This window comes from Acomys russatus, chromosome 12, assembly GCF_903995435.1.
Source record: "Acomys russatus chromosome 12, mAcoRus1.1, whole genome shotgun sequence".
In the NCBI taxonomy this organism is placed as follows: Eukaryota; Metazoa; Chordata; class Mammalia; order Rodentia; family Muridae; genus Acomys; species Acomys russatus.
This window is the reverse complement of record NC_067148.1, coordinates 29,382,908-29,408,887: the sequence shown is the minus strand read 5'-3', so window position 1 is coordinate 29,408,887 and position 25,980 is coordinate 29,382,908. Positions and strand designations below refer to the sequence as shown.

The window sequence follows — 25,980 nt, the reverse complement described above, 5'->3', positions numbered from 1 at the left end:
ATAAGGATGCCTGAAAAAAAGCCACAAAGAATTTTATTATCTATCTACTTAAAATTATATATAATGCATGTAAGTATATACATATACAGTTTAAAAGAAAAGTTCCCATCTGGGCTAGCAATGCTCCCCTGAAGGGCTATAGACTATGGAACAAAAACCCCAACGCCAGGCATGACACCCTCCTTTTTAAGTTGTTGGTCAGGGCCATCCAAGAGAGTCCCAAAACATGGTAAGCTATTGCTGTCGCCTTTGGCTGCTCCACAGAGGTGGAAGGTGAGTCCCTGTTGCTGAAAACAGCACAGACACGGGGCTCAGAGGCTCCTGACCTGAATGCCACCTCCCTGAGGACTAGTTTTTAAGATACCAGAAGGTGCCATGCAAGCTTCCAGGGGAGGGAGGCAGCCAACAGCCCTGCCCAGCTATGACCAGTGTGGCACAATGGTGATTCAAATACCTGACAGTAAACAATAGCCCTCTAATTGGACTTAAGGTCTGTTCAGCAAGAGGGAACACGCGCCTGGTAGCGAAAACCTAGACAAATACCCAGGGCTAGTGAAATCATGGATCTTGGGGGAGAACCTGCAACTACTTTACTAAAACAGCACAGTTCCTAACTGCATTCTAAACATTTGTCCTTATGCCCACAGGTGTCGTCCTCACCCCTCATCAAAGAAACATCTCCCTGAAACGGAGACTGTTAGAGAAAGCGACAACGGAGACAGTGTGGTGTTCAACCCCAGCTGATACAAGTACAGCACAACTCCTGCAACGGAAGTCTTGGAAACCACCGTGGATGAAAAAGGAAAGATCGTAAGAGACAGAGGAACAGGAGCTGCTGTGAGATTGTGTCTCAAATGTCAGAGAAGCTACAGCCATAGTCTCATGCCATGGCTGCCTCAACACTGGAGCGAGGATGAGAGCAACACACCTGCTGTCCTGGAAGGAGGACCTCTCCTGAGGCTCCAAGCCTGAATAAAGAACTGAAGGCAACTAAAAAATACTGAACCAGGCGTGGTGGCACACGCCTTTAGTCCCAGCATTCAGAAGGCAGAAGCAGGAGGACCTCTGTGAGTTCGAGGCCAGCCTCGTCTACAAAGTGAGTCGAAGACAGCCAGGGCTATTACACAGAGAAACTCTGTCTTGGAAAAAAAGAAAGAAAGAAAGAAAGAAAGAAAGAAAGAAAGAAAAAAAGAAAGATAGAAAGAAAGAAAGACTGAAAATGGGAGAAGTAGTCTTCCCCAGGGAAGAGGCCTCCAATTGGTTACACAATACCAAATGGTCAGCCTATAATATTAGTATCTTTGTACAGACTTAGCTGTTTGTGTTTACATATTTAGAAATACACACATACACATGTGAATAACAATAATTTTTAAAATAAGCCATTCATTTGAGAGAGAGACCTAAAGGAGTACTTGGGGTGCTGAGAGGAGGAAAGGGAAGGGAGGAAATATGCAATTATAGTTTAAAAAATAAAAGTATATATTAAAAATAAAAATAATAGAAAGAAATAGAAAAAAGGGAAGGGAGGGAGAAGGGAAGGAGGGAAGGAAAGAAAGAATGGGGGATGGGAACCTGTGTAGTAGTGGTAGTAATTAGTAGTAGTAACGTGGAAGGCTGGGTCTTGACAGACAACAGAATGAGTCAACAGCGACATCTAGTGCTCAACCAGAATCCTGCACAGCTCTTCCGTGCCCAAGGAGGATCCGTAAATGCAAATCAATTTCATTTGTCAACTGCCTGAGATTCCGGTGCGTGTTTGCTTAAGCCCTTATGTTACTGCTTCTACAGATGTTCCCAGATAAGGACACAGATTGCTACGGAGAGTCCGAGTATCACACAGCCTTGGCACACGTGTTCAGCCCACCTCAGCCCTGCCTCCGAAGGGCGACGCTGAGTGCCTAAACATCCCTGCAGGAAAGAGGCTCTCTGTGGGTTTATCTTTTTGATGATTTTGTAACATAATAAACTTAAATGTCCATGAAACTTAATTCTGGATTTGCTTACAATCTTTCCCCATACTCATAATTCTGTGGAGAATAGTGAATTCTGGAGGGAACTATTTAAACTGAAAACTATTTAACTACCTTGTAAAGCTACAGGTGGAGTGCACACCAGTGATTTTTAGAGGGATTTTTTTTTTTTTAACTTTTTGTAGTCCTGGGAATTGAACCTGGGGCCTCGTGCATGCTAGGTAAGTACTCTTGTCCTGAGGTATACCCTAATCTTACCAATGATTTGGGGAAAGGAGGAAGTGAGATATTCTTTGCAATGATAATGTTCAAGTAGACAAAGTTGATAAGGTGTAGCTGTTCTATTGAAGGAACTCTATTATAGAAAACTAGGCACCCAGTTACATAGCCTTCCAGACCCCCAACACACACACATACACACACACACACCTGCATGTGCAGCTGTTGGCAACCACTACCTCCTGTACACATCTATGTATACATATGCGTACGTATGCCTCATACACTATATATTTCCTGAAATACTCCCTTCAGAGTACTTTTCTCATCCTTGACAGCTGAAGAAATCAATCACAAAAGGTTATGCAAGTTCCCCAACTTTGTACAACCATACTCACTTGAGAGCCCGAGATGCAGGTCAGGGATTCTGTTCCCCGATGCTCTGCCACACCCACCTTGGCATCCTTGGCTCTGCATCCATGGCCCTGCACCCATGGCCTCAGCATCCATGGCCCTGCATCCTTGGCCCTGCATCCATGGCCCTGCATCCATGGCCTCAGCATCTATGTTTCTGCATCCATGGCTCCGCATCCATGGCCCTACATCCACGGCCTAAGCATCCATGGCCTCTGATTTCTGAACAAGAACAATAGAACACTCAGAGGAGCTGGAAATTTCTGTGACAATATTTCAGAGTTAAATTTATCTAAGTATCTTTCAACCTTGTCTTTATGTGTTAAACTAAATTTACCAAGACAGGTCAGCTTGGAGGTTGCTGTAAAGTTTCAAAAGCAGTCACAAAACAAAATATCTCCAGCTCCACCCCGTGGAATTTCTATACTTCCACTGTTAAACTCCTTCTAAAAGCTTAGGGATCCTGGGTTACTCAAGAGACCATAGTTGGAGCCACTATTTTCCTATAACATATTTTCTGAGATGAATATAGTAGAAATACATTTATTCCTTACTTGAAATATTACATATCAGGATCAAATTATAAATGTAGCAAAGACTTTCTGTGGCATCAGGAGAAGAGAGTATGAAGGGAAAAGAAAACTTGAAAATCCTAAATAATAAAACACACAGCAATTGTTTATTAGCTATTTGAGTTTAAAGAATTAACCTCTGGACTGGGTCCACATTAGCAAACGGAGTCATCTGGAATACATGGCATATGTGACAATTTATCCCCATTGTCAACTTGCCTGGGCTTAGAACGCCCCCCCCCCCAGAAGAAACACCTGTGGGCATACCTATGGGGAATTGACTGAGGGGGAGAAGGCATATTCTGAGTGTGGGTTGCATGATCCCATGGGCTTGGATCCCAGACTGAAGGGGGAGAAAAAAAGGAGAGAGTGAGCCAAGGACCAACATTCATCTCTCTCTGCTTCCTGAGTGCAGACCAGGCACCAGCCACTGGGCACCAGGCACCAGCCACTGGGTACTGGTTATCAGCCACCAGCCACTGGGCACCAGCCACCAACCACCAGCCATCAGCTACCAGCCACCAACCACTGGGCACCAGCCATCAGCCACCAGCCACCAGGCTTCAGCCATCAGCCACCGGGCACCAGCCATCAGCCACCGGGCACCAGCCATCAGCCACCAGCCACCAGCCACCAGCCACCAGGCACCAGCCATCAGCCATCAGCCACCAGCCATCAGCCACCAGCCACCAGCCACTGGGCACCAGCCACCCCACACTCTGGCCACCATGCTTCCCCACCAGGATGGACTAAAGTCTCAACTCCTAAAGCAAAACCAAGCCACCCTTCCTTAGGTTGCTTTTGTCAGGTCCTTGTCGCAGGAATGAGAGAAGTAATTCAAGGCCTGTAAGATTCTCATCTAAGCTCTAGAATCCAGACTGTGGAATCTCAAAATCCAGAATTATCTTGCATCACACCACTAAGAAATAGACTTTTAGACGGAAAGTAATTCATAAGTAAAAAGCATTAACTAATCATAAAATGTAAATGTAAAACTTGGACAGTCTAACGTAACTACCATGGATGGCGTGTTGAGTCAGGGTGGAAGCCCAGAAAACTTACTTCAGAGACAGAAGCTTAAACTGCACATGTGCAGGGAAGCAGCCAGTTCAGGATATGAACTAAGTCCCTGAAGGGAGATTGTACATTTTTAAAAGGATGGGAACGGAAGCGAGGTGGGCTGCTGTATTGACCAATCATATTTTGACACAAGGGGTTGAGCAAGGAAGTAAACACGAGTGACTGGGCCTTTGCAGGTCACCTGGTTTCAGGACCCCTGACTCAGGTTTCTGCAGTCCTGTCCTCTCTTGGACTTTGGTCTGGAATTTAGAATGATAGGGGAACAAAGGAGCGGGCAAGCTGTGAGTCAAGACAGGCAACACATTTACAACCTGTGAGCCTTAGTTTAGATAACAATCAATGGCAGCTTCCCCCTTCACATCCTTTACTGGTTAACTGCCAAACATGAAACACCTGAGGACACAGGAAAAGAGTTGGGTTTCCCCACCTGGAAATATGAACTCAGTTTTGGCCCTGCCAGCAAGATGGAACTTGTTCCTGAGAAGGCTGGACCCAGAAACCTGTCTCTTAACAGGAGAGACACTCACACCTCCGTTTTGCTATCAGGCTACCGCCATTTTAGCATAGCGGTTCTCAACCTGGGGGTCATGACCCCTTTTGAGATTGACTTTCACAGGAGTCGCCTAAGACTATCGGAAAACACAGATATTTACAGTACAATTCATAACTGTGGCAAATTTACAGTTATGAAGTAGCAACAAAAGTAATTTTACGGTTGTAGAAGTCACCACATTATAAAGAACTGTATTAAGGTATGGAAGATTAGGAAGATTGAGAACCACTGTTTTAGCCAAACAGCCAATAAATCCGTTCTCCATTACTAATTTTCCCATCCTGATTTCTTTTAAGGTACAGGAAAACTGTGACTTGGGCTTATTAATCTCTGTGCTCTGGTAGCATCAGTCCTTGAGAATTTCATCACAACATGAGTTAAGAGATTCAGCTAACATCAAAGGCTATGGAAGCTGTCTTTGGGTTCATTTTGCCTCTGTTATGAATGCTACCCATGTGAGACAGTGGATAAAAGCTGACAGTCAAGAGCCAAAGCAACAGCCCCAGAAAGCAGATGTTGTAAACAGGGAACAGGTGCTGATGTTTATTTATACCTGGTTCCTGCACGGATCGACTCTGTTAGAAATTCAAACTCAGGGTTTTACCCCACGGACAAGAGACAAAGAAAACAAAGACAACCCACAAAAGAAACCAAAGCTGTAAACAAGCATATGGGATAATGTTCAACCCAACTAGTAAACAGAAATGCAAATTAAATCAACAAACTATCAAATTTTTTTTTTACTATTTTACATTTTCTAAGTTTCCAGTAATAAAAAAGGTGGGAAACTATATTCTCATGTCACTGCAAGGTGACAGCACAAATAAGTCTTTTTGAAACTAATTATCATGTATGTAAAAAATGGTTTACAAACTTATACCCCCCTCTGACTCTGTAACTCCATGAAAGGCATTGGACAAAGCAATAGGTGTGAAGATGCTCATTACAGAGAAAATTAGAAACAGCCTCTAAGTGTCCAGAAATAAGTGAAAGGTGATCAAATTATCTATGCCTACTCAATTAAATATACCACTTCATAAAAAATGATGTTCTCAGATTCTCCCCAGTAACAAAATCTTTATAGCCTGGGAGATTGAACTAAATTACTGTTTTTAAATATAGATCTTTGGTTTGTATGATTTTTAAAATGTTTTTATTTTACATACCTTGGTGTTTTGCATGCATGTTCAAGGGACTCAGATCCCCTGGAACAGGCGGTACATACAGCTGCAAGGTGCCATGTGAGTGCTGGGGATTGAACGCGGGTCCTCTGGAAAAGCATCACTCCAGCCCCTTGTATGTTTTTATTTTTAATTCTTAGTTTATCGGCCAACACTTTTTAAATTTCCCTTTTGTTGTTTTTAATTATGTGCGTATGTGTGTGGGTGTGTGCACAGGAGTGCAGGTGGTGGCGGTCACTGTGGCCAGAAGAGAGTGTTGGATCTCATGTAGCTGGGGTCACAGGCAGTAGTGAACTACCTAACACGGGTGCAAAGAAGGAAACTCAGAAACACCGTGACGAAAGCAACTTGGAATTTATTTTATTTGACAGCTTGTACTCCACTACCCAGGAAAGTCAGCGCAGGAACCCAAGCCAGGACCTGGGAGGCAGGAACTGACTGACGCAGAAGCTGTGATGGAACACCGTTTACTGGCTTTGGTCAAGGAGAACATGGAGGGGTACCCTGGAAGTTAATGACTTCTGTTGGAACATCACACACACACACACACACACACACACACAAATCCGAGTCTGGCCATGTTCATTCTGCACAAGGAAGTCTTCCGCAAAGTATGACCTCATACTCCTTTCTGTGACGCTTACTCAAATGCGGTCACTTTCTTATGACATCACTAAGGGAAAGTGATGAATCTGAGGAAATGAATGACTACATCAGTCTGATAGAAAGGAAGCCAAGTCAGTGCCATCATCTGTTTGTGATCACTAAGCAAATCAGTGAGTCTCTCCTGCTGCCAATTCAAAGTTTCCCAAAACTGCCTTTAAAAGATAACAAGTAGAAAAACTTAGGCTTAATTTCTCGAATAAAGGATCTTCATTGTGAAGACCATTTCACTATTCTAAAATTAATAATTATTAATAATAATAACAATAGAATCTCAACTAAAAGTGTTAAAATAATATTTATAACTGTGAACCTCGGATATCAACTTACATAGATCTGGACTCAACTAAGAGGCAAGCTCTGAGCATACCTGTGAAGGATTCTCCGAGTTACACTAACTGAAGAGGGAAGACCCACCTTGAATGTGTATGATGCTTTCTGAGGTCGGCCTAGACATAAACAGAATCCGAGGGGTTTGGGGGTTTGCCTGTTTGCTTTTATGTGCTGGCAAGTTCATCTTCTCTGTTAGCATCTTGCTGGCAGGTTCACCGACTCTGCCGCTGTCGCTGTCATTCTTCACTTACGTCAGAGCTGTACAGGGTAGTTTCGTGTCAACTTGGCACAAGCTAAAGCCATCTGAGAGGAGGGAATCTTAATTAAGAAAAAGCCCTCTGCCAGGTGTGGTGGCACACACCTTTAATCCCAGCAGTGATTAAAGGGGGCACAGACAGTCGGATCTTTGTGAGTTAGAGGCCAGCCTGGTCTACAAAGCAAGTCCAGAGAAACCCTGTTTCAGAAAAAAGGAAGAAAGGATGGAAGAAAGGAAGGAAGGAAGGAGGGAAAAGAAATGCCCCCATAAGATCACATTGTAGACAAGCCTGTAGATCCTTTTCTTAATGATTGATGGGGGGAGGGCCCAGCCCACGCTTGATGGTGCCATCCCTGGGCTTGTGTCTCATGTTTTATAAGGAAGCAGGCTGAATAAGCCAGAGGAAGCCAGCCAGCAAGCAGCATCCCTCCACGGCCTCAACATCAGCTCCTGCCTCGAGGTTCCTACCCTGTTTGAGTTTCTGTTCAGACTTCCTTTGGTAATAAACAGTTATGTGAAAGTGTAAGCCAAATAAACCCTTTACCTCAGGTTGCTTTCGGTTATGGTGTTTCATTGCAGCAATACTAACCCTAATTAGGACAAGAACTCGGTTTCTTCAGCCTTCTAATTTGGACTCAAGACCTGTTACTTTCCAGAAATCCACTCAGCCTTCAGTGCCAGATTGGGACTGCTGAGGTCAAGCCTTGTGAACCATGACGCTATTGAGTCCTTAGCCTCTCTGATGTAAAGATGGCCATTCTTAAATGACCTAGACCCTCTCATGTAAGCCAACCTAATAAATTCCCTTTATATATCATTCTATGGATATATGTGTAGTGGATGTAAACATGTTTTTGTTTTGATTTGATCCCAAGTGTGGGATGTGAAACAGACTTGTGTGAGGGTGTGCGGTGTTTGTCCGATGGAAACAGACTTGTAAGAGGACGTGTGATCTTTGTCCACAAGAAGAGGAGCTGCCTCTTGTGGGGGCATGGCCTCTGCCAACTGATAAACATCCTAGTAAGGACTCTGAAAGGAGATATATATGAGCCCAAAACCAGAGGCTTGGTTTTTTTGGTTTTTACATTACAAAGCTCAGAGCCTTTGCAAGATTAACAGGTGCTCTTAGTGGCTGAGCCATTTCTCCAGCCCCAGTAGTCAACATTTTAAAACAAAGAAAAATTTACACAAATGTTACATTTGGCTTTACTCAAGGGGGGAAAAAATAGAAGAGCTGACAAAATAAACGGGGTTTTGGGGTTTTTTGTTTGTTTGTTTGTTTTGTTATTTGTTTTGTTTTGTTTGTTTGTTTTGGTTTTTTAAAGACAGGGTTTCTGTCCTGGTCTCATTCTGTAGAACAGGCTGGCCTCAAACTCACAGCGATCTGGCTGCCTCTGCCTCCCCAGAACAGGGATTAAAGATGTGCGCCACCACGCCCGGCTTTGCTCCTGATTCTTAACCAGTACTTTCCGAAACTGTCAGGAACACTGAATAGTGAAGAAATTGTCGTGTTCTGACTCACGAGATCCAAACTAAGTGCAATATGGAGGCCTCAGTGCCATCCTAGAACAAAAATATGTTAGGTAAAAACTTAAAATAGCTTTCTTACTCTCTCCCTATCTCTCTCTCCTCTCTTCCTCTCTCTCCCTCTCACTCCTCTCTTTCCTTCTCTCCCCTTGCTCACATAATAAACCTCATTAAAAAAAAAAAAAAACTTAAAATATCTGAATAAGCTATAGACATCAAATAAGGACTTTCAATAAGTCTGCTGGGGTTGAAAAGATGGCTCAGTGGTTAAGAACACTGGCCTTGGGCTGGAGAGATGGCTCAGAGGTTAAGAGCACTGTGTGTTCTTCCAAAAGTCATGAGCTCAATTCCCAGCAACCACATGGTGACTCACAACCACCTATAATGAGATCTGGTACCCTCTTCTGATGGGCAGAATGCTGCATTAAAAACAAAAGCAAAAAGAACCAGGGTTCAGGTCCCAACACCCACATGGCAGCTTACAAATAAGTCCTATAATTCCAATTTCTGGGGATCTGGTGCCCTCTTCTGGCTTCCTCAGGAACCAGGCATGCATAGAATGTAGGCAAAGCAGGCATACAGTTTTAAAATTCAAATAAATCTTTTAAAAGTTATGTCTGCCATCTCCCTAAGATAGAATAGTAATTATGTAGTTTACTGTCTTGGCCAGTGGGCGGAGAATTTTCAGGTCTATTTGTCTTTCTCATTAAGATAGTTCTTTAGGGGCTGGAGAGATGGCTCAGAGGTTAAGACAGCTGCCTGCTCTTCCAGAGGTCCTGAGTTCAATTCCCAGCAATCACATGGTGGCTCACATCCATGTATAATGTGATCTAATTCCCTCTTCTGGCCTGCAGGTAGAGAAGTGTATATGTGTTAATAAGTAAATCTTTAAAAAAAAAAAAAAAAAAAAGATAGTTCTTTATCCACAAACCAAGACCCAAGTATGTTTAGTCCAATCATTTATTCTGGAAGTGGGGAGATGGCAATAAGGCAGATTATGAATCCAGTGCTAATAAGTCCCAGGGAGAAGCCAACTATGTACCAATCCCTGAGGGTCAAGGTAACCTGGACCGTGTAGCCCGCGGTCCCTGCAGTGTGCATGTTCTCCTTCCTCCACGCAAACAACTCAGGGAATTATTGTCAGATACACCCGCAATAGCGTCCTAAGTCCTTTTTCTTGGGGATCCGCCCTGTCTTTTGGTCTTGAAAAGTAACCAAGCTCACCGAGCACAATGGTGCACACCTGTAATCTCAGCACTCAGGGAGGCAGACATAGCTGTATCTCTGTGAGTTCAAGGCCAACTGGGTCTACAAAGTGAGTCCAGGACAGTCAAAGATATACAGAGAAACCCTATCCAAAAAAGGGGTGGGGGGAGTAGGGGGAGGAAAAGAAAAGAAAAATAAAACCAATCTCTAGCATCTTGGCAAAAGCATAGAATCTCTTCTTAGGCCATCTGTGTCCTATCCCCCATTCACCCACTCTTGAGACATTTCAATGGTATAACTGAGCAATATTCTTCCTGTTTGCCCATCAATTCACCATGTCCTGCTGGGCCTTGCCTGATGATAACTGTGTCCAGTTTGTTCAGACAATGGAGTGCCTCTGCTGTCAGTGAGACCTCTTGTGAGACAGCATCTGGCCTGCAGAGGTTATCATGGAACTTCTCAGTGGCCCCAGCATCCGTCCCATGAACACATCCCTCATCACACATAAACGACTTCCCTAAGAAATACTTTACTCTCCTGCCCAATAACATCCATGAGATATGAACTCAGGTACTTGACCTGCCAATTACAGGGAATTTCTTCCCCCTGATGCACAGTAACTAATTTTAATATTAAAAAACGTGTTCCCATCTACCACCTAAAACCACCCAGCACACAGATGGATATTTGAGAAGTACTGAAGTGGGCCACAAGGAGAAGATGGTAAAAGTAGGGGAGCCCATGGCCTCCCAGCCCATCTGCTGCCCCTGGGCCTGCTGAGAACACTGCAGTTTCTGAAGTACCCACTCCAGTCAGTCCAAGCCTCTCGTGCACTACAGTGTCTATTTATCTGAGCACGAAACCACTCCTCAACTGCACTGGGGGGGGGGGGGGGGGTGGGTGCAGAAGGTTCTTAAGCACATCTGCCTCTCAATTTCTTCTCCCTTTAACTTAAAGGGATCATGGAAGAACACCAGAGTTCTTCCCAATTTGTCAAAAATATAACACACATTCAACTTAAAAGCACACAGAAAAATTTTTTAATTCCTTGGAAGATCATTCCTGGGTAATTCCATGTATTTTAATTACCACAGAGATAATTTTAGCCTTGTTTGTTCATTACCAAATTTTATATATATATATATATATATATGGTTAATGGTTTACAATTCACAGACACAGACAAGCTCATTTATTTTGACATCAGAGAAGACAAAAGACAAAACAAATTCTGAGAGATTAAAACAATACAACATTCTAAAATTTCTTTTATTTATTGCTTATCTTCTAAGCCCACAGAAGTGAGTGAAAATATCCACTGGCTAATTTTAAACAACATGAAGCAGAGATTAAGCACTAAATATTAAAAAATAAAACTTTTACCTTACTTACTAAACTAGGAAGAATTTCCCTGAAATGCATCTGTTAAATTAGTTTACAATATATTAATGTATGGAGGACACGTATTTCCTAGTAAATATTTTAAACTTGGAGTACACACACAAAAAAACCTTCTTGGGATATGAAATTGTTCAAGTCACAATCCCCTGAACAGACTAATACAAATTTCTTTTCAACCTGAAGTCAGAAGTGCAAAATCATTCAAAAATAAAAATATCTCTATTGTTCTCGGTGGTCTACAGATAAAACCCACAAGTCTTTAAAGGCTTTTCAACAAAACGAGCCATCATCTCTTGGCAAGCTCCTTGCTTATGATCTCAGGAAATGGGGCTTCTTGTTCTGTGGGCAACCAGTGGGCACTGGTAGCATCAGCTCCATTTTGAAAATCACCTTGAGACTGATACAAGACCCAGCGGTGACCTCTGTCGGCACCTCGCTGTCTGCAGGTCTGCACCCCAAGGTCACTAGGCAGGTGCAAGCCTCAGATTCAAGACAGGAAGTGGAGGCCAAACGTTCCAGTCTACAAGTGTGCTGTTCTTCATAAGGCGCCAAGGGCTTTTGGACGAGAAATGGGGCAACAGGTAAAAACAAGGTAACTGGGTAACCTGAATTAATGCTGGGGCTTTAGGGCGCTCGCGGCAAAGATGAAGAAACTTAGCTGCAGGAAGTTCTGCTATCCGGGCTGCACATCTACACATTTCTATTGTCTGGTTCACCTATACTTAAAAAACAAAAAAAAAAAAAAAAAAAAAAAAAACAAAAAAAACAAAAAACCCAAACCCAGTGCTCAAAAGGATGCCCCAAACAACATCTCAGCCACTGCATGGTGTTTCCAAATCAAACAGGGATCACACGCGGCCTAGAATTTTGTGAAATTTGGGGCATTTTGTCTAGTATTGCATTTAACAATGATTTACTTCAAAGTTGGTGAAGTAATTGAGGGCTCAGCTACACCTTTCTCTGCTAGCCATGCTATTTTGCTGGTTAGAGAACACCAGCCCTCCACGGGATGAATGACGGTAGCTTATATGACCAACGGAGCTTTGAGTTCTTGGAATCTGACTATCCAGGAAGAACTGGACACCGACCAATTCTTTTAACCTCCTCTCTGGATCCCCAGTCACTGGGTGTTTTAATGTAACGCCGGGCACTCATAGGCAAAGGTCCCGAGGAAGACCATACGAATGGCTCATTTGCAACTGAGGGCAGATGTCTGACTTTGGTAAACAACTGTGTCGTGGTGAAAGAACTCTGTCCTTCTGGTCCTTCCTCTAGGGACTTGGAAATGGAAGGTAGTGCGGTTTCTTCTGGCCGTCTGCCAGGCACGGGACCCCGGGCTTCTTGGGGTAGGTTCGGCTAGCAATCTTAAAGAATTCCTCGGCGGCATCCAGAGCAATGAGACGATCCTGCAGTTCATAAATAAATAAATAAATAAATAAATAAGAGGGAAGCTTACCAAGTTGGAAAATAAGCCATGTGGATGAAAAAATTAATAAATAATAAAACCTGTCCTAGAAATAACACCAAGCAAGTAAAACATGCATTAAGCATTTCAGGACTTGGGGACTTACATTATCCAAAAAGTGTTTCCACCAATATTTTATAGGTGAGAGCATATGTATGCTCAGGTGCATGTGTGTGTGCGTGTGTGTGCGTGCGTGCGTGCGTGCGTGTGTGTGAACACCTATGTACACACATATGCAAAGGCCAGAGATCAACCTTTGGTGGCATTCCACAAGAACCACAGGACCTTTGCTTCGCTATTTTTTTTTTTTAAAGTCTCTCACTGGGAGCTGTGGCACACCCGATTCACCCCCAACTTGGCTAGGCTGGCTGGCCTGCAAGTCTAAGGTAAGGCTCCCGCCTACTTCTCTGTGTCCCAGCCCTGAGACTACAAGCAGTGCCACTGCCATGCCAGGCTTTTAAAGTGGGTGCTCAGGCGGGCGGTGGTGGCACACGCCTTTAATCCTAGCATTTGGGAGGCAGAGGCAGGCGGATCTCTGTGAGTTCGAGGCCAGCCTGGTCTACAAAGTGAGTCCAGGACAGCCAGGACTACACAGAGAAACCCTGTCTCAAAAAAACAAAAAACAAACAAACAAACAAAATTTTTTTAAGTGGGTGCTGGAGAGCAAACTCAGCTCTCTGTGCTTATACAGCAAGCATTACCGCCAACTGTTCATCTCCCCAGCCTCCCCAGCCCCCAGCTCTCCAGACTCTGACCTAATATTGAAACGTTAGCCACACTGAAGAAGTCATCTGAAACACAGAGTCTGGCCACAGCCTGAGCCTCAACAGCTTTAGGTGGCTCCCAAACCCTTCTCCTCACAGCTTTTCAGGTGGCTCTGGTGCCATTGGCCACAGGTGCCCTCGAGGGCAACAGCATTCGCCACTGTGTCCCAGAGGGGGCTGGTGAGGTTGGGATGGGGATCCCAGGAAATAACAGGAAAGGTAAGAGTAAAGTGAAACAGGGCCAGATGATAAGGGCATCCACTTACCACAACCAAGAGATACCTCTCGGAGAGCTCCCAGCTGGCGGGGAAGATAGAGGTCTCTTCCGCCAGTTTCAGCAGCATCTCTCGGGCCTTTCTCGTGTTTTTAGAATCACTCATGGTGCTGAGCTTGGTCACTGACAGCAAGGAGTCTGCTTCCCTTTGAAAACCTAAGGTAGGAAAATGCAGCCCTTGTGTGAAGTCGGCACTGGGAAGTGCCCGTCCTGTGATGCCACCCCTGTGATTATTTAAGAAGGAATCCAGCCAAGTGTGGGGCAGAACACACCTGTGATCCCAGAACTCAGTGAGGCAGAGGCAGGTGGATCGCTGAGTTCAAGGCCAGCCTGGTTTATAAAGTGAGTTCCAGGATAGCTGGGGCTACACAGAGAAACCCTGTCTCAAAAATAAAACAAAACAGAACAAAACAACAAAAACAAAAAGGAATCCCAGCGTGGATTCTATACAGTGAAAACTAAATCAAAGGCACAACTGACTTCTCAGCTTTGCGTGAATGGGAGCTCCTGACTTAAAACTACACCGTGTTTCTCCTTTCTGGCTTCTGTCCAATAACGCCTCTCTCCACTGAGGGAGGTCAGACCCTGACCAGACTGCTCCACAGCACTTTGTCAGGTGGCCTGTCCTAGAATTGCTACACAGCTCCTCAGCCTGCTCAGGTGTCCCCTCCGGGTCCCTACATCTCCAGGCCCCTATTTCCTTCTTCGTGGTAATCTAGTCAACTGGTTAAAAAAAAAAAAATTACTTTCTCGCCGGGTATGGTGGCATATGCCTTTAATCCCAGCACTTGGGAGGCAGAGGCAGGTGGATAGCTGTGAGTTCGAGGCCAGCCTGGTCTACGAAGTGAGTCCAGGACAGCCAAGGCTACACAGAGAAACCCTGTCTCGAAAAACCAAACAATAAAAAAATTTTAAAAATTTACTTTCTCAAAGAATGAAACCTGTGAAAAGGAGACTTGTTAGCCCACAGCAATACCGAGTTAAGAAGGCAAAATGTCCGCCTTAGCCCATTAGTCCCCAACTAAGACAACAAGTGCTAGCAACCTGCTACCCCACCTTTAAAATCTATAGTGCCAGGGGATCAAAGCAGAATATCAAAGCAGAATATTTCAAAGCAGAATGTCAAGGGCTTTAAATTGATCATTTATTTGTGAACACTAAAGCAAGCTTGTTTTATGCCGTGGGGACATATTTACTGAATCCTAGTAGAATTAAGAAAGGCATTACTCAGTGTCGACCATAATGAATATTTTCCCAACCTTGTAACTTCTTCCTTTTGCTGCCTTTCAGAATTTTCGGCTGTGTCGGTGTCTCTTACAAGCAACATTTCTTTCAGATCCATAAAGCTACTACTACTTGGTCAATTGTTGGAAGTTGGTCTGATGCTATGTATTGTGATGCTAATTACTGATCTGGCTACTGCCCTGAACCTTGCCTTTCTGATTGGCTGAATAAAAGGTCGGGCAAGGCAGAAGGAACGGAGGGAAGCCCTTTGAGTAGAAGAGACTGCCCCGATGGAGGAGAAAGTTGAGGAGACTCACCATGGGATAGGAAAAGAGCCCTGTGGGCCCAGAGGAGGAATTCTGAAGTCCCACATGAAACAAATGGCCCAAATGAACAACCTTAGCAAGTATTTTGGGATTATGGATGGGAGGTAAATCAAATAGAAATTATTAGAAGCAGATGGCATGGGATGGAGACAGGGGTATAAATAGATAGCTAAGGAGGTAATATCTGCCTTGCCCCAGGGAAAAATAGGCTATTCTAAAATACATCAGCTCTCTGTGTCTTTATTGACTGTAAAAGCAGGTTAGATGATACTGCCTTAATAAGTATAAGCCTAATAATAAGCATTTATTAGGCCATACAATCAAACTAACAGCAACAGTTAACCTCTATCTAATTCAATCAAAAATAATGGCAAAAACAGCGAACAGTAACACCATATGACTTCACTGCTCTCCGTCATCTCACACTCAGGGAGATATGAAGTAATTTAATACAGCCAGGTAACATGGGCTGGTGACAATAAAGGTTTATGCTTGAGAGTATAAAAGCAAAAGTGAGAAACCAATCAGTATAAGGTAATTTAATTAGTCAGGTAATTTAATCAGCTGACAATCTTTAGACAGAAACCATGGTGGTTGAGAAGGGAAAAGCAGCACACGTGACTGGTTATTTTTGCCATTTCACGATCTCCTTCAGACTCACCCAAATCTTCTAAGATTCGCCTCCACCTGTTTCTCACTTCCCTGCGCATCTGCCTCAGGGTGTAGATGTCATAGTTGAGTCTTTGCCACTCCTGTAAAGAGATGAAAAATTCACTTTGGCTTACATCCTCTGGCCTAAAAGCCCTATCTCATCTCTGAACGGCATGTTGCTTAACCGTGTGGTTCTCTTCGCTACTCTTAAACATCCGGCTAAAAGAAAAGGCATAGATGAGACGGGGTTGACAAGATCATCATCAGCTGCCATTGCTGAAGAGTCTGTCCCCTTCTAGGTGACATCAGACTTTCTGATTATCGGTTGTCTCCACTGCAGTGACCTTGCCTGCAAAACGGGGTTAGCAGCAGTCTGGTTTCCATGCCAGTCTGCATCAAGGTTTAAGATATAAAATACCAGGATAAAGGTTGCCTCGGCAGGTAAAGTGCTTGCCACATGGCCTCAGTGAGGACCAGAGTTTAAATCCTGAGCCCTCTGTAGTGCCCAGTGGAGGGGTCTGGCTATAATTCTAGTACTCAAAGGCAGAAACATGGGGTGGGGCGGGGTCCCTGAAACCAACTGGATAGCTAGACTAGCCAAACTGGGGAGCCTGGCCTCAACTGAGACACGGAGGCTTTGAAACAGATGAAGAGTGACTGAGAAAAACTGCTCACATCAGCATGTGCGCGCACACACATATGCACACGTGCCTGCGCGCACACAAAAGGAAAAAGGTCAATGCTGCCTACAACGAAGGACTAATAAAACCCATGTACTTAGGGCAGTTTACAGATGAAGAAACGAAGGCTCAAATAACTTACACGATGAATCTAAAATGTTCCAGGTAATAGATGTTAGAAGTGGTGTTCAAATCTAAGTTTTACTCCAAAGTTCATGGGGGAAAAAAATATATGGTAAGAATCTACATCGTGGTTTGTTCTTAGAATGACATGTAGATCTAGGAATCTCAAGCACCCGGTTTCCTAGCTGTTTCCCACATGTTTTAGCACGACTCTCTTGACAGGATAAACTGTTCAGACACAAAGGAATCCATTTAAAGGGTTACCATTCTAGAAAGTCTTTTATCAGCTTTTGGGTCATATGGCATCGTGTTGACCCTAATACAGAAACTCAATCTTGGGTCATCACTGCACTAAACATGCTCCTATGGCAGTGGTTCTCAACCTGTGGGTCACGACCCTTTTGGCGGAGCTCTTTCACAAGTATCACATATCAGACATCCTGCATATCAGGTATTTAAATTATGATTCCTAACAGTGGCGGGGGGGGGGGGGGAGCATCACAACATGAGGAACTGTATTAAAGGGCCGCAGCACTAGGAAGGTTGAGAGCCACTGCCTTAAGGTATCACAAGAATTTGCTGTTAAGGAGACATCTCTTAACCACTGAGCCATCTCTCCAGCCCCTTTCAGGAGACATCTCTAAAGAACGATCACTTTACAGTGAACACCTTTTCTTTTCTTAGAAAAGGCACAACTGTCTTCACTCACAGCTTCAGAGATCATCATTTTAAATGTCCAATTTAAGACTCGAGCTATTTAATATTTTGACTCCTATAAGTGGAAATGTTTCACCGATGCCATTCGTTTGCAAACTGAATGCCGTTCGAAACAGTCTTGCCCTGCAGACTGCCATTCAACTTTCACGCCTAGCTAAGAAAAGTAAATTGAGCTGCCATTCATGAGCAGATCTCCTCATTTCCTCATTGCTTATCCTTTATAAACTATTATATGGAAAATTAAGTTTGAGAGCTTGATCAGAAACCCAGACTTGCTCTCCTTCTTCGTGTCTCCTGTCCCCCACTTGTCCCCATGCCCCTCCACAGGTACCCGGTAAAGATCCCGCGGGCCGGGGCATAAAACTAGTAGAAGACTGAGTAGAACCTAACTGAAAATTGGATTTAATAAAATGAGTGGAAAGGCTAGATCAGATTCCCCTTAAACACAGTTCTCCAAATAACAGGATGAAAATGAGGCAAATGAAGGAGAAGAACACATAAAAAAACATATTTCTTCATGCTAGGAAGAAGTATAAGTTCTTTACAGACTTCTAGAATTTTTAATGATTTGCTTTTTAAGCTTGAAACAACTTGAAAATAAAAATTCAAGATCAGTAAAACAAGCTTCACGAGAGAATTTCATTCTATGAAGCAGTAAACATTGTTTTGTTTTCCTCACTTGTGTGTGTTTTCCTCATAATTTCCAAAACAGCATTCTGTGATCAGTGTGTGCTGGGGTAGCCTTAATATTAAGAATGAGTGATTAGCTGGGTGTGGTGACACATGTCTTTAATCCCAGAGGTCGGTGGATTGCTGTGAGTTCAAGGCCAGCCTGGTCTACAAAGTGAGTTCAGGACAGCCAAGGCTACACAGAGAAACCCTGTCTTGGAAAAAAAAAAAAAAAAAAAAAAAAAGAGTGATTAGCAAAGATGTGGCAAAAAGAATAATGCAGTTGGGGTTTTCTGTTTTTGTTTTTGTTTTTTTTAATAATGCAGATTTAATTCTGTGAAATACCTGGGAACCAAGCCAAACTGAAAAATGTGTCTGAAATGAACACCTGGAGATGCCCATACCTAAGGCGGTTTTGGGATTTCTCCTCCGCGGTTGTTGGCCAAGTCAGATTAGAACTAATTGACATGAAGGCTGAAGCAACAACATGGAAGAAAAAGGGAAAAGATGTAATCTCAGGCTGCCATCTTCCAGCTCTGAGAGCCAATAGGTGGCTGTGAACGTGAGCACTGGTTTAAACTCCTTTCATTCAAATGGTGATTTGAATGAAAACAGCCCCATAGGCTCATAAGGAGTGGCATCATTGGCGGTGTGGCCTTGCTGGAGTAGGTGTGTCACTGGGGTGGGAGGTCGCTGTGAGATCTCATAAGCTCCAGCCAGATGCAATGTCACTCTCTCTTCCTACCAATCCAGATGTAGAACTCTCGGCTCCTTCTCCGGCACCATGTCTGCCTGCATGCCGCCATGCTTCCTGCCATGATGACAGTGGACTACACCTAAAAGCCAGACCCAATTAAATGTTCTCCTTTACAAGAGTTGCCTTGGTCATGGTGTCTCTTCACAGCAGTAAAACCTTGACTAAGACTACTTTCTCCTGCACAGAATGGAAGAGCTAGCTTAACTTATTGCTCTTGCAGAGGACCCAGGTACAGTTTGGTTCCTAGCACACACAGGATGCCTTGCAACACTCCATAAACTCGAGCTCCAACTGATCTGATGCTCTCTTCTGACCTCGGTGGGCACCAGGTGTGCACATGGTGTACAAACATAAATGTCAGCAGAACACCCACACATAAAATAAATCATAAAAAAAAATTCAATGCTGTATTCTCTATCCAGCATTTCCCCCTGGTCATCACTCCAACCTTTGATACCACAATACTACTCTTTGCCTGTATAAATTTGCCACAGGCAGTATTTGTCTTTTTGTTTCTGGCTTATCCCACTTAGACCATAAAACAATGACCTGTATGCTCATCCACACTGTTGAAAATGATAGACACACACACACATACACTTTTGTTTTTGACATGTTCTTACTATGTACGTAGCTCAGGGTGCCCTGGAACTAGCAGGAATCCGCCTGCTTCCTCCTCCTGAGTTCCCATGTGTTGAGATTACAGAGCTGAGCTACCCACTGGTGTCTAGCGCATGCTGGCCCTCCACACCTTAGACCAAGAGTGATCACATCCTCACTCTTCTGTATCTAAAGCCTACTTAACCTTCAAAATTCAGCTCAAATGCCTCCACCTCTTCCAGCTTAACTGAAAACAATGGCTTCTTCTCTTGAACTCCGTCAGCTCCTTTATGAACACTGTCTGTCATAGGCTTACTGTCTATCCACTGCTACGCTGGTATGTGCAGGGTGTCCTTGGACACTAGAACCTGAGTTCGTGCAGGACCTATGTAGTCCTTTGTACACTGCATTCTCCAGGGGGGTTGTTGAGTTCAGTTGCACATAAGTTGCACAAGGAAGTCAAGTTTTGTAGGTGATAAAGTGTCTTTAAGTCTAGAAATAGCACTACATCTTATCAGAAAAAGCTATCTATGGGCTAGCTAGATGATTCCATGGGTAGAGTACTCCTGTTGGCGAACCCGAAAGGCTGACTTTTGTTCCCAGGACTGACATGGTGGAGGCAGAGAGCCAACTCTCACGAACTGTCCTCTGACCTCTACATGTGCACTGGCAGCATGAGTGCATGTGCACACACATGTGCAATAAATCGATATGAAAAATGCATACTATATAATCCTATCCTAAACAAGGCACGTTTATATAAGAAGGTATTTTGACTCACATGTGTTTGAAAAACAGCAAGTTCACTCAACGAAGACAAAATAAAGCCAAATAATCCATTAACCCATCCCCTCTCTGTCCCGGGCATTTGAGGATTGAAGGGTACCTTCCAGATGCTTCTCTTTCAGTACTAAAAAACCTATCAAGGACACCCTGTGTGACAGGCCCTGGCTTGACCCTTCACAGTCAGCATCAGATTCAGAAGAACACCCAAGAGGATTTGTAGTCGAAACATGTGAGCTGAGACTCTCTGAGGAAAACCACTCCACCAACTGAGTAGGAAACCTAAATTTAAATCCAAGACCGTTTGCTCTCCAAATCTCAGAGAGTTGCCACTCAATCAGACCCAAATTGAGCCCATCATGTTGTTCCTCTATCAGCAATGTGGGTTGGGAATGGGGATTCAAAGAGATGATCTCTGTCCTGGCCTCCTGGGTAGCCCCTCACTACTGCCCAGCAGCAGGAAGGAAGCCAATGCAAGCAGATCTCGTGCAACCCAGTTCAAGGGGCAGACTGGGGAGACTTGGCAAGGAAGGAGGTGACAGACAGTCAATTATGCAAAGAAGATCAGAGTTTCCTCTAAGCAGCATTCCTGGACTAGACAGTATCAAAGCCACTCGAGCAGAAGGAGCAGTTATTCTTCAGTACTTTCGAAGCTTGCTTTCTCCGTCCATGAGACATGGTACGCAAGCAGGAAAGATAGGATTGTATTTCCTTGTTCCTAGACAGCTGGTCCACTCATAGCTATCTGCCTCTGTCCCGTCCCAAATGGGACAGGCTCAAATGACAGAACGGAGAAACCCAGTACATTAAAGGATAAATATCAGCCCAAAGGAACTTTTGAGGAGGGGGTGCCAAGGAATTCAGTCCAAGAGGGGTGAGTGTCCAGGGAGGGGCCCTGGCACTTAGGCCTATGGGGGATCCGGGACTTGTCTTCCCAACGGCTCCCAACATTTGGCTTTATGGCTTCAACTATGGTATGCCGTTGTTACGGGACACTCGGTCCAAGAGAGAAGGGTCTGGTTGCTGGGTGGAAGTGAGCCCTTACAGCGAGGGAGGTCAGACTCTGATGAAGGTCTCCCTAGCGTCACCAAACCTCCTCTGGTGACAGCAGAAGCAGCTTCTGACGCTGGAACCAAGCGTAGTGAGGCCGAGGGAGCAAGGGAGCAAGGTTTCTAGCGCTGCTTGCTTCCAGGTGTTCCGTTTCATTACTGTTGGGATTCAGACCCGGGACAATCTGCTAAGGTGCCTATTTAACATACCAAAGTGGACCTGGCCTCCAGGTTCTCCCAGCATCTCTCAGTCCCTACCTGTTACAGGGCATGGCTGGCATGCCCCGCCCTCCACCCTGAACTTTCCAGCCCGGGGGTGGGGGTGGGGGGGGGCTTTCCCTCCTTCTCCAAAGACTCTTCACTATGTAACCCAGACATTTTGGTTACCTGTCCCCTCTGTCTACATTCTCCCTCCCCCCCATCCCTCCTTCCCTGCCCCGCCCCACTCCAATATTCTGTCTCCCTCTGCCTAGCAACTTCCCTGGCCCCTTCCTTTGGTACTGGGTGAACCCACCTGAGAACCGATTCCAATAAACCTGCCTTTATATACTTTAATTTGGCTTCAATTGGCTCATTCATTGGCATAGAATACCTGTCAATCACCAGCTGTGGAAGTTGTGTAGCTACACTCTCCTGAGCTGTTGACAGTTAAACCTCTCCACAGGGTCATAGGCCTATGCTTGTTTTCTAGGAACTTGTGAGTGGCTCAAAATGATTGATACTGCTGACCTGTCAAAGTCACGGGACCAAAACTTCACACTGAAAGCATGTGAATGTCGATGTTTTCTGACTGGGAAGAGCTGTGAACGTTATTACGCATATATAGGCCATCTTTTTTTTTTTTTTCCAATTTTCCTTATCTCCAGTCACCTTTCCCCATACCCCAGTGTACCCAGCTTTGTGAGCCATAAACACCCCTAAACCACATCCTTGAACAGCAATCCCTGCGGCCTGCTCTCCTGATTCCACACGCTTGGCTTATTCATGAGTAAACTCTTCCTAATTTGAAAAATTCATCATTTCAACAGGCATAGTAGCACACACCTTTAATTCCAACAGAGGCAGAGGCAGGCAGATCTCTGAGTTCAAGGCCAGTCTGGTCTAAAGAGAGAATTATAGGACTACAACAGAGAAACCCTGCCTAAAAAAACAAACAAGAAAGGAAGGAAGGAAGGAAGGAAAGAAGGCAGGCATGGTAGTGAATGCCTATAATCCTAGCACTAAAAAGGAAGAGGCAAGCCGGGCGTGGTGGCGCACACCTTTAATCCCAGCACTCAGGAGGCAGAGGCAGGCAGATCGCTGTGAGTTCGAGGCCAGCCTGGTCTACAAAGTGAGTCCAGGACAGCCAAGGCTACAAGAAACCCTGTCTTGAAAAACCAAAAAAAAAGAAGAGGCAGCATGGTTGATTATAAGTTTGAGATCACCCTGGTTTACACAGTGAGTTCCAGGAACTGGGACTAAGTCCAAGAGCCTATCTAAAAAGCAAACAAAGCCCTCATTATGGCAATAACTGACACCCTATGTGGCAGGCAAAATGGACTTGGTTTAGTAACACTTGGGTCCTCCCTACTGATCCTCCAGAATTATCTCCTTGAGAGAGATGCTGAGCAAGTATGGGTTATTTGCCACTGAGCCTGATGATCTGAGTTCAGTCTCTAGAATGTACATGGTAGAAGGACAGAACCAATGCCTGGAAGTTGTCCTCTGACCTCCATGCAGGTGTGCACCATGACTTATATGTTTGTACACACACACACACACACACACACACACACACACACACACACACACACACACAAATAATAATTTAGAAACAAAAAGAACGATCTCTTTGCCAAGGAAAACTTGGTGTAACACAGGTATTTCCTCCAGGTTGGATGTGACCGCCTGAGCACCTACAATGGCCCGCATGACACTGCCCCACATGACATCAAGCCTGTGAACCTTCCTCCTGGAAGGAGGGGACAGGCCCATGAGCCTCACAGAACTCATAAGTCTCTTCCCCTCCCCCCCCTTAGATTCCAACTGCGACTGCGCCAGAAGAAAATGATCAACTAGGGTGTGATACCCTAGTGTGTCTGCCTGACTCACCCATCTCCTATAGTTGAACCCATCAGGCCTGGACTTGGACAGAGGTCCCTCACTACTCCATCGGTGCCCTCTTCATCTAGGGTGAACAATTTGTGTACATCTCCCCAGGGAAAGTCACAGGACGTCAGATTCATGAGACCATTGGGCCTCGCATGCTGCTGTACCTACCACTGAGCTCGGAGGTCCACCCAAAATGATGTCACCCTTCAGGGCCTCAGACCCTAAACATCATCCTTGGTTTCTGCTTTGGAGAACCTTGAAATGACACATCCTGCCCTAGCTGCTAACTCCATCCTACTACCTGCTACAGCACTCCCATGCTTCCACCCAGAAGGGTTTTGACCTGGGAAAGGCTACAGGCAAATGCTGAGCAATGCAGTTCCTACCTCACCCACCCAACCCCCACCCCACCCCATCCTGGTGTGTGTTTATTTTTACTTTGTTATCACCTCGGGAGTTCTGGAAACAGCCTGCAGTGTAGTCCAAGGACTCTGACCTAGTTCCTTATCTGGTTTTAATCAGATTAAGCCAAAAGATGGCTCACAGCCTAAGTATGCCATCAAAGCCATGGAAAGGAACAAGGAACTGCTAATCATTTTGTCTAATGTGTGGGGTCTCAGGGTGACGTCACTGCAGCTGCTAAGAGAAGCAGTGTTTTCCATGAGTCAGCAGTACTCCTAAGCAACTACCTGGAACCAAGCCAGAGTTCAGGGGCTCCAGCCGCTGCAGGGAAAAATGGCAATCTACTGGCATAACCAAAGGCAAAGGGTAATACGATGAAATTCCTGCTCACAGTGAATTTATTTCTAGCAAGGTAGAAATGGCTACTTCACACGGTTACTTTAAGAATGTACTATGATAAAGGCTTCTTCATCAAAGACCTCAGCGAAGTTTAAATGTGTGGGTGGGCTGTGGGAGGCTACTTACATAGCTTACATAACACTAGGCACTACAATTCAGGGTAACGTATACAGGAGGGTGTATTTACATTTCATGTTTTGTGTGGTCAGACAACAGATTACAAAGATGCTCAAGTCCCTTATATAAAAGGGTGAAGTATTTGCATATGACCTTCTTACCAAAGCCTAAAGAGACAGGGTGGGGTGGTGAATGCCTTTAATCCCAGCACTCAGGAGGCAAGCAGTGCTCTGTGAGTTCGAGGCCAGCCTAAAGAGTCCAGAACAGCCAGGACTGTTACACAGAGAAGAAACAAACAAACAAAAACAAAGCCTAAAGAAGGGCGTGATACTGTTAAGTCTCAAGGCAGAAGAGCCACTTAAGCGGTGATAGCCCTGGTTTCACCGGGAAGTTCTCTGGCTAAAACATCTGTTGATTGTCAGCCTGGTCTACAAAGTGAGCCCAGGACAGCCAAGGCTACACAGAGAAACCCTGTTGTGGGGTTGGGGGTTTGGGGGGGGGGGTGTATGGAATCTGTTGATCATTACCCAATCCATTCCTGGCAGACAGGTGTGGTCTCCTTATCAGCCCAACTAGGATTGACCCTGAAGACACAGGCCCTTCTAGTTCCGGAGACCTTTGCCCTGTCAGTTATCCAACTACCTCCTTGTCAACATGGCAGGTCCTCACTAACTAACCAAGGCCCTTAAGACAATTTCCGTGGATTTAAAATCCCAGAAGTATAAGGGGAAAGGGTGGTACCACAGTGATCTAAGATAGAGTACATTTCAATATAGTTGGAAATGAAAGATTACAGATTTTTTTTCTTTCTTTTTTTTTTTTTTTAAATGTTTTCATACAGTATATTTTGACTGTATTCCCTCTGTTAGGTCCTACAATAGAGGGGTCTCCCCTCTCCCAGAGATTCACTATATAAGCCCGACATTTTAATTCCAGGGTTCTTTTTTTCCCCTCACCTCCCTATTTTCTCTTCTTCCTTTCTCCACCCCCACCCCACTGCGTGCTCCCCCTTCCCATCCCCCTCCTCTGTGCCACTTCCAATAAACCTGAATTTATACATTATAGCTTCAAAGCCAATTAGCTCATTCTGTTTATTTAATCAATTACTCTCCACTCCAGATGTCCTCCCACCTCCCTATCCACAGCTTTGTCTTCCCTCCCCCACTTCTTTCCTTTCCCTCTCCCCCTCCTCCTCTCTTAAGGAACAAACAAACAAACAAACTGGGTGTAGTAGTGCATGGCTTTAATCCCAGCACTAGGGAGGCGGAGGCAGGTGGATCTCTTGAGTTCAAGGCCAGCCTGGTCTGCAGAGTCTAGGACCATCAGGGCTGTTACACGGAGAAACCCTATCTCAAAAAAACTAAAAGAGAGGTTAAGAGCACTGTCTGCTCTTCAGAGGTCCTGAGTTCAATTCCCAGCAATCACATGATGGCTCATAACCATCTAGAACGAGATCTGGTGCCCTCTTCTGGCATGCAGGGGAACAGGCAGGTAAAAACACTGCATACATA

At 44.7% G+C, this 25,980-nt stretch overlaps 1 protein-coding gene across 1 annotated transcript in view; it reads right to left on the bottom strand.

Annotated features, from left to right (window-relative positions):
• Positions 1–12,569: 12,569 nt before the first annotated feature.
• The window catches only part of Mreg (melanoregulin), a 62,341-nt gene continuing 48,930 nt past the window's right edge, over positions 12,570–25,980 (bottom strand). Inside the window, exons 3-5 of the mRNA XM_051154126.1 lie at positions 16,093–16,183; positions 13,874–14,037; positions 12,570–12,784 (exon numbers count right to left, since the gene is read on the bottom strand). Coding sequence (XP_051010083.1) covers positions 12,650–12,784; positions 13,874–14,037; positions 16,093–16,183 — 390 coding nt within the window. The 3' untranslated portion in view covers positions 12,570–12,649. The remainder of the gene's footprint in view (positions 12,785–13,873; positions 14,038–16,092; positions 16,184–25,980) is intronic.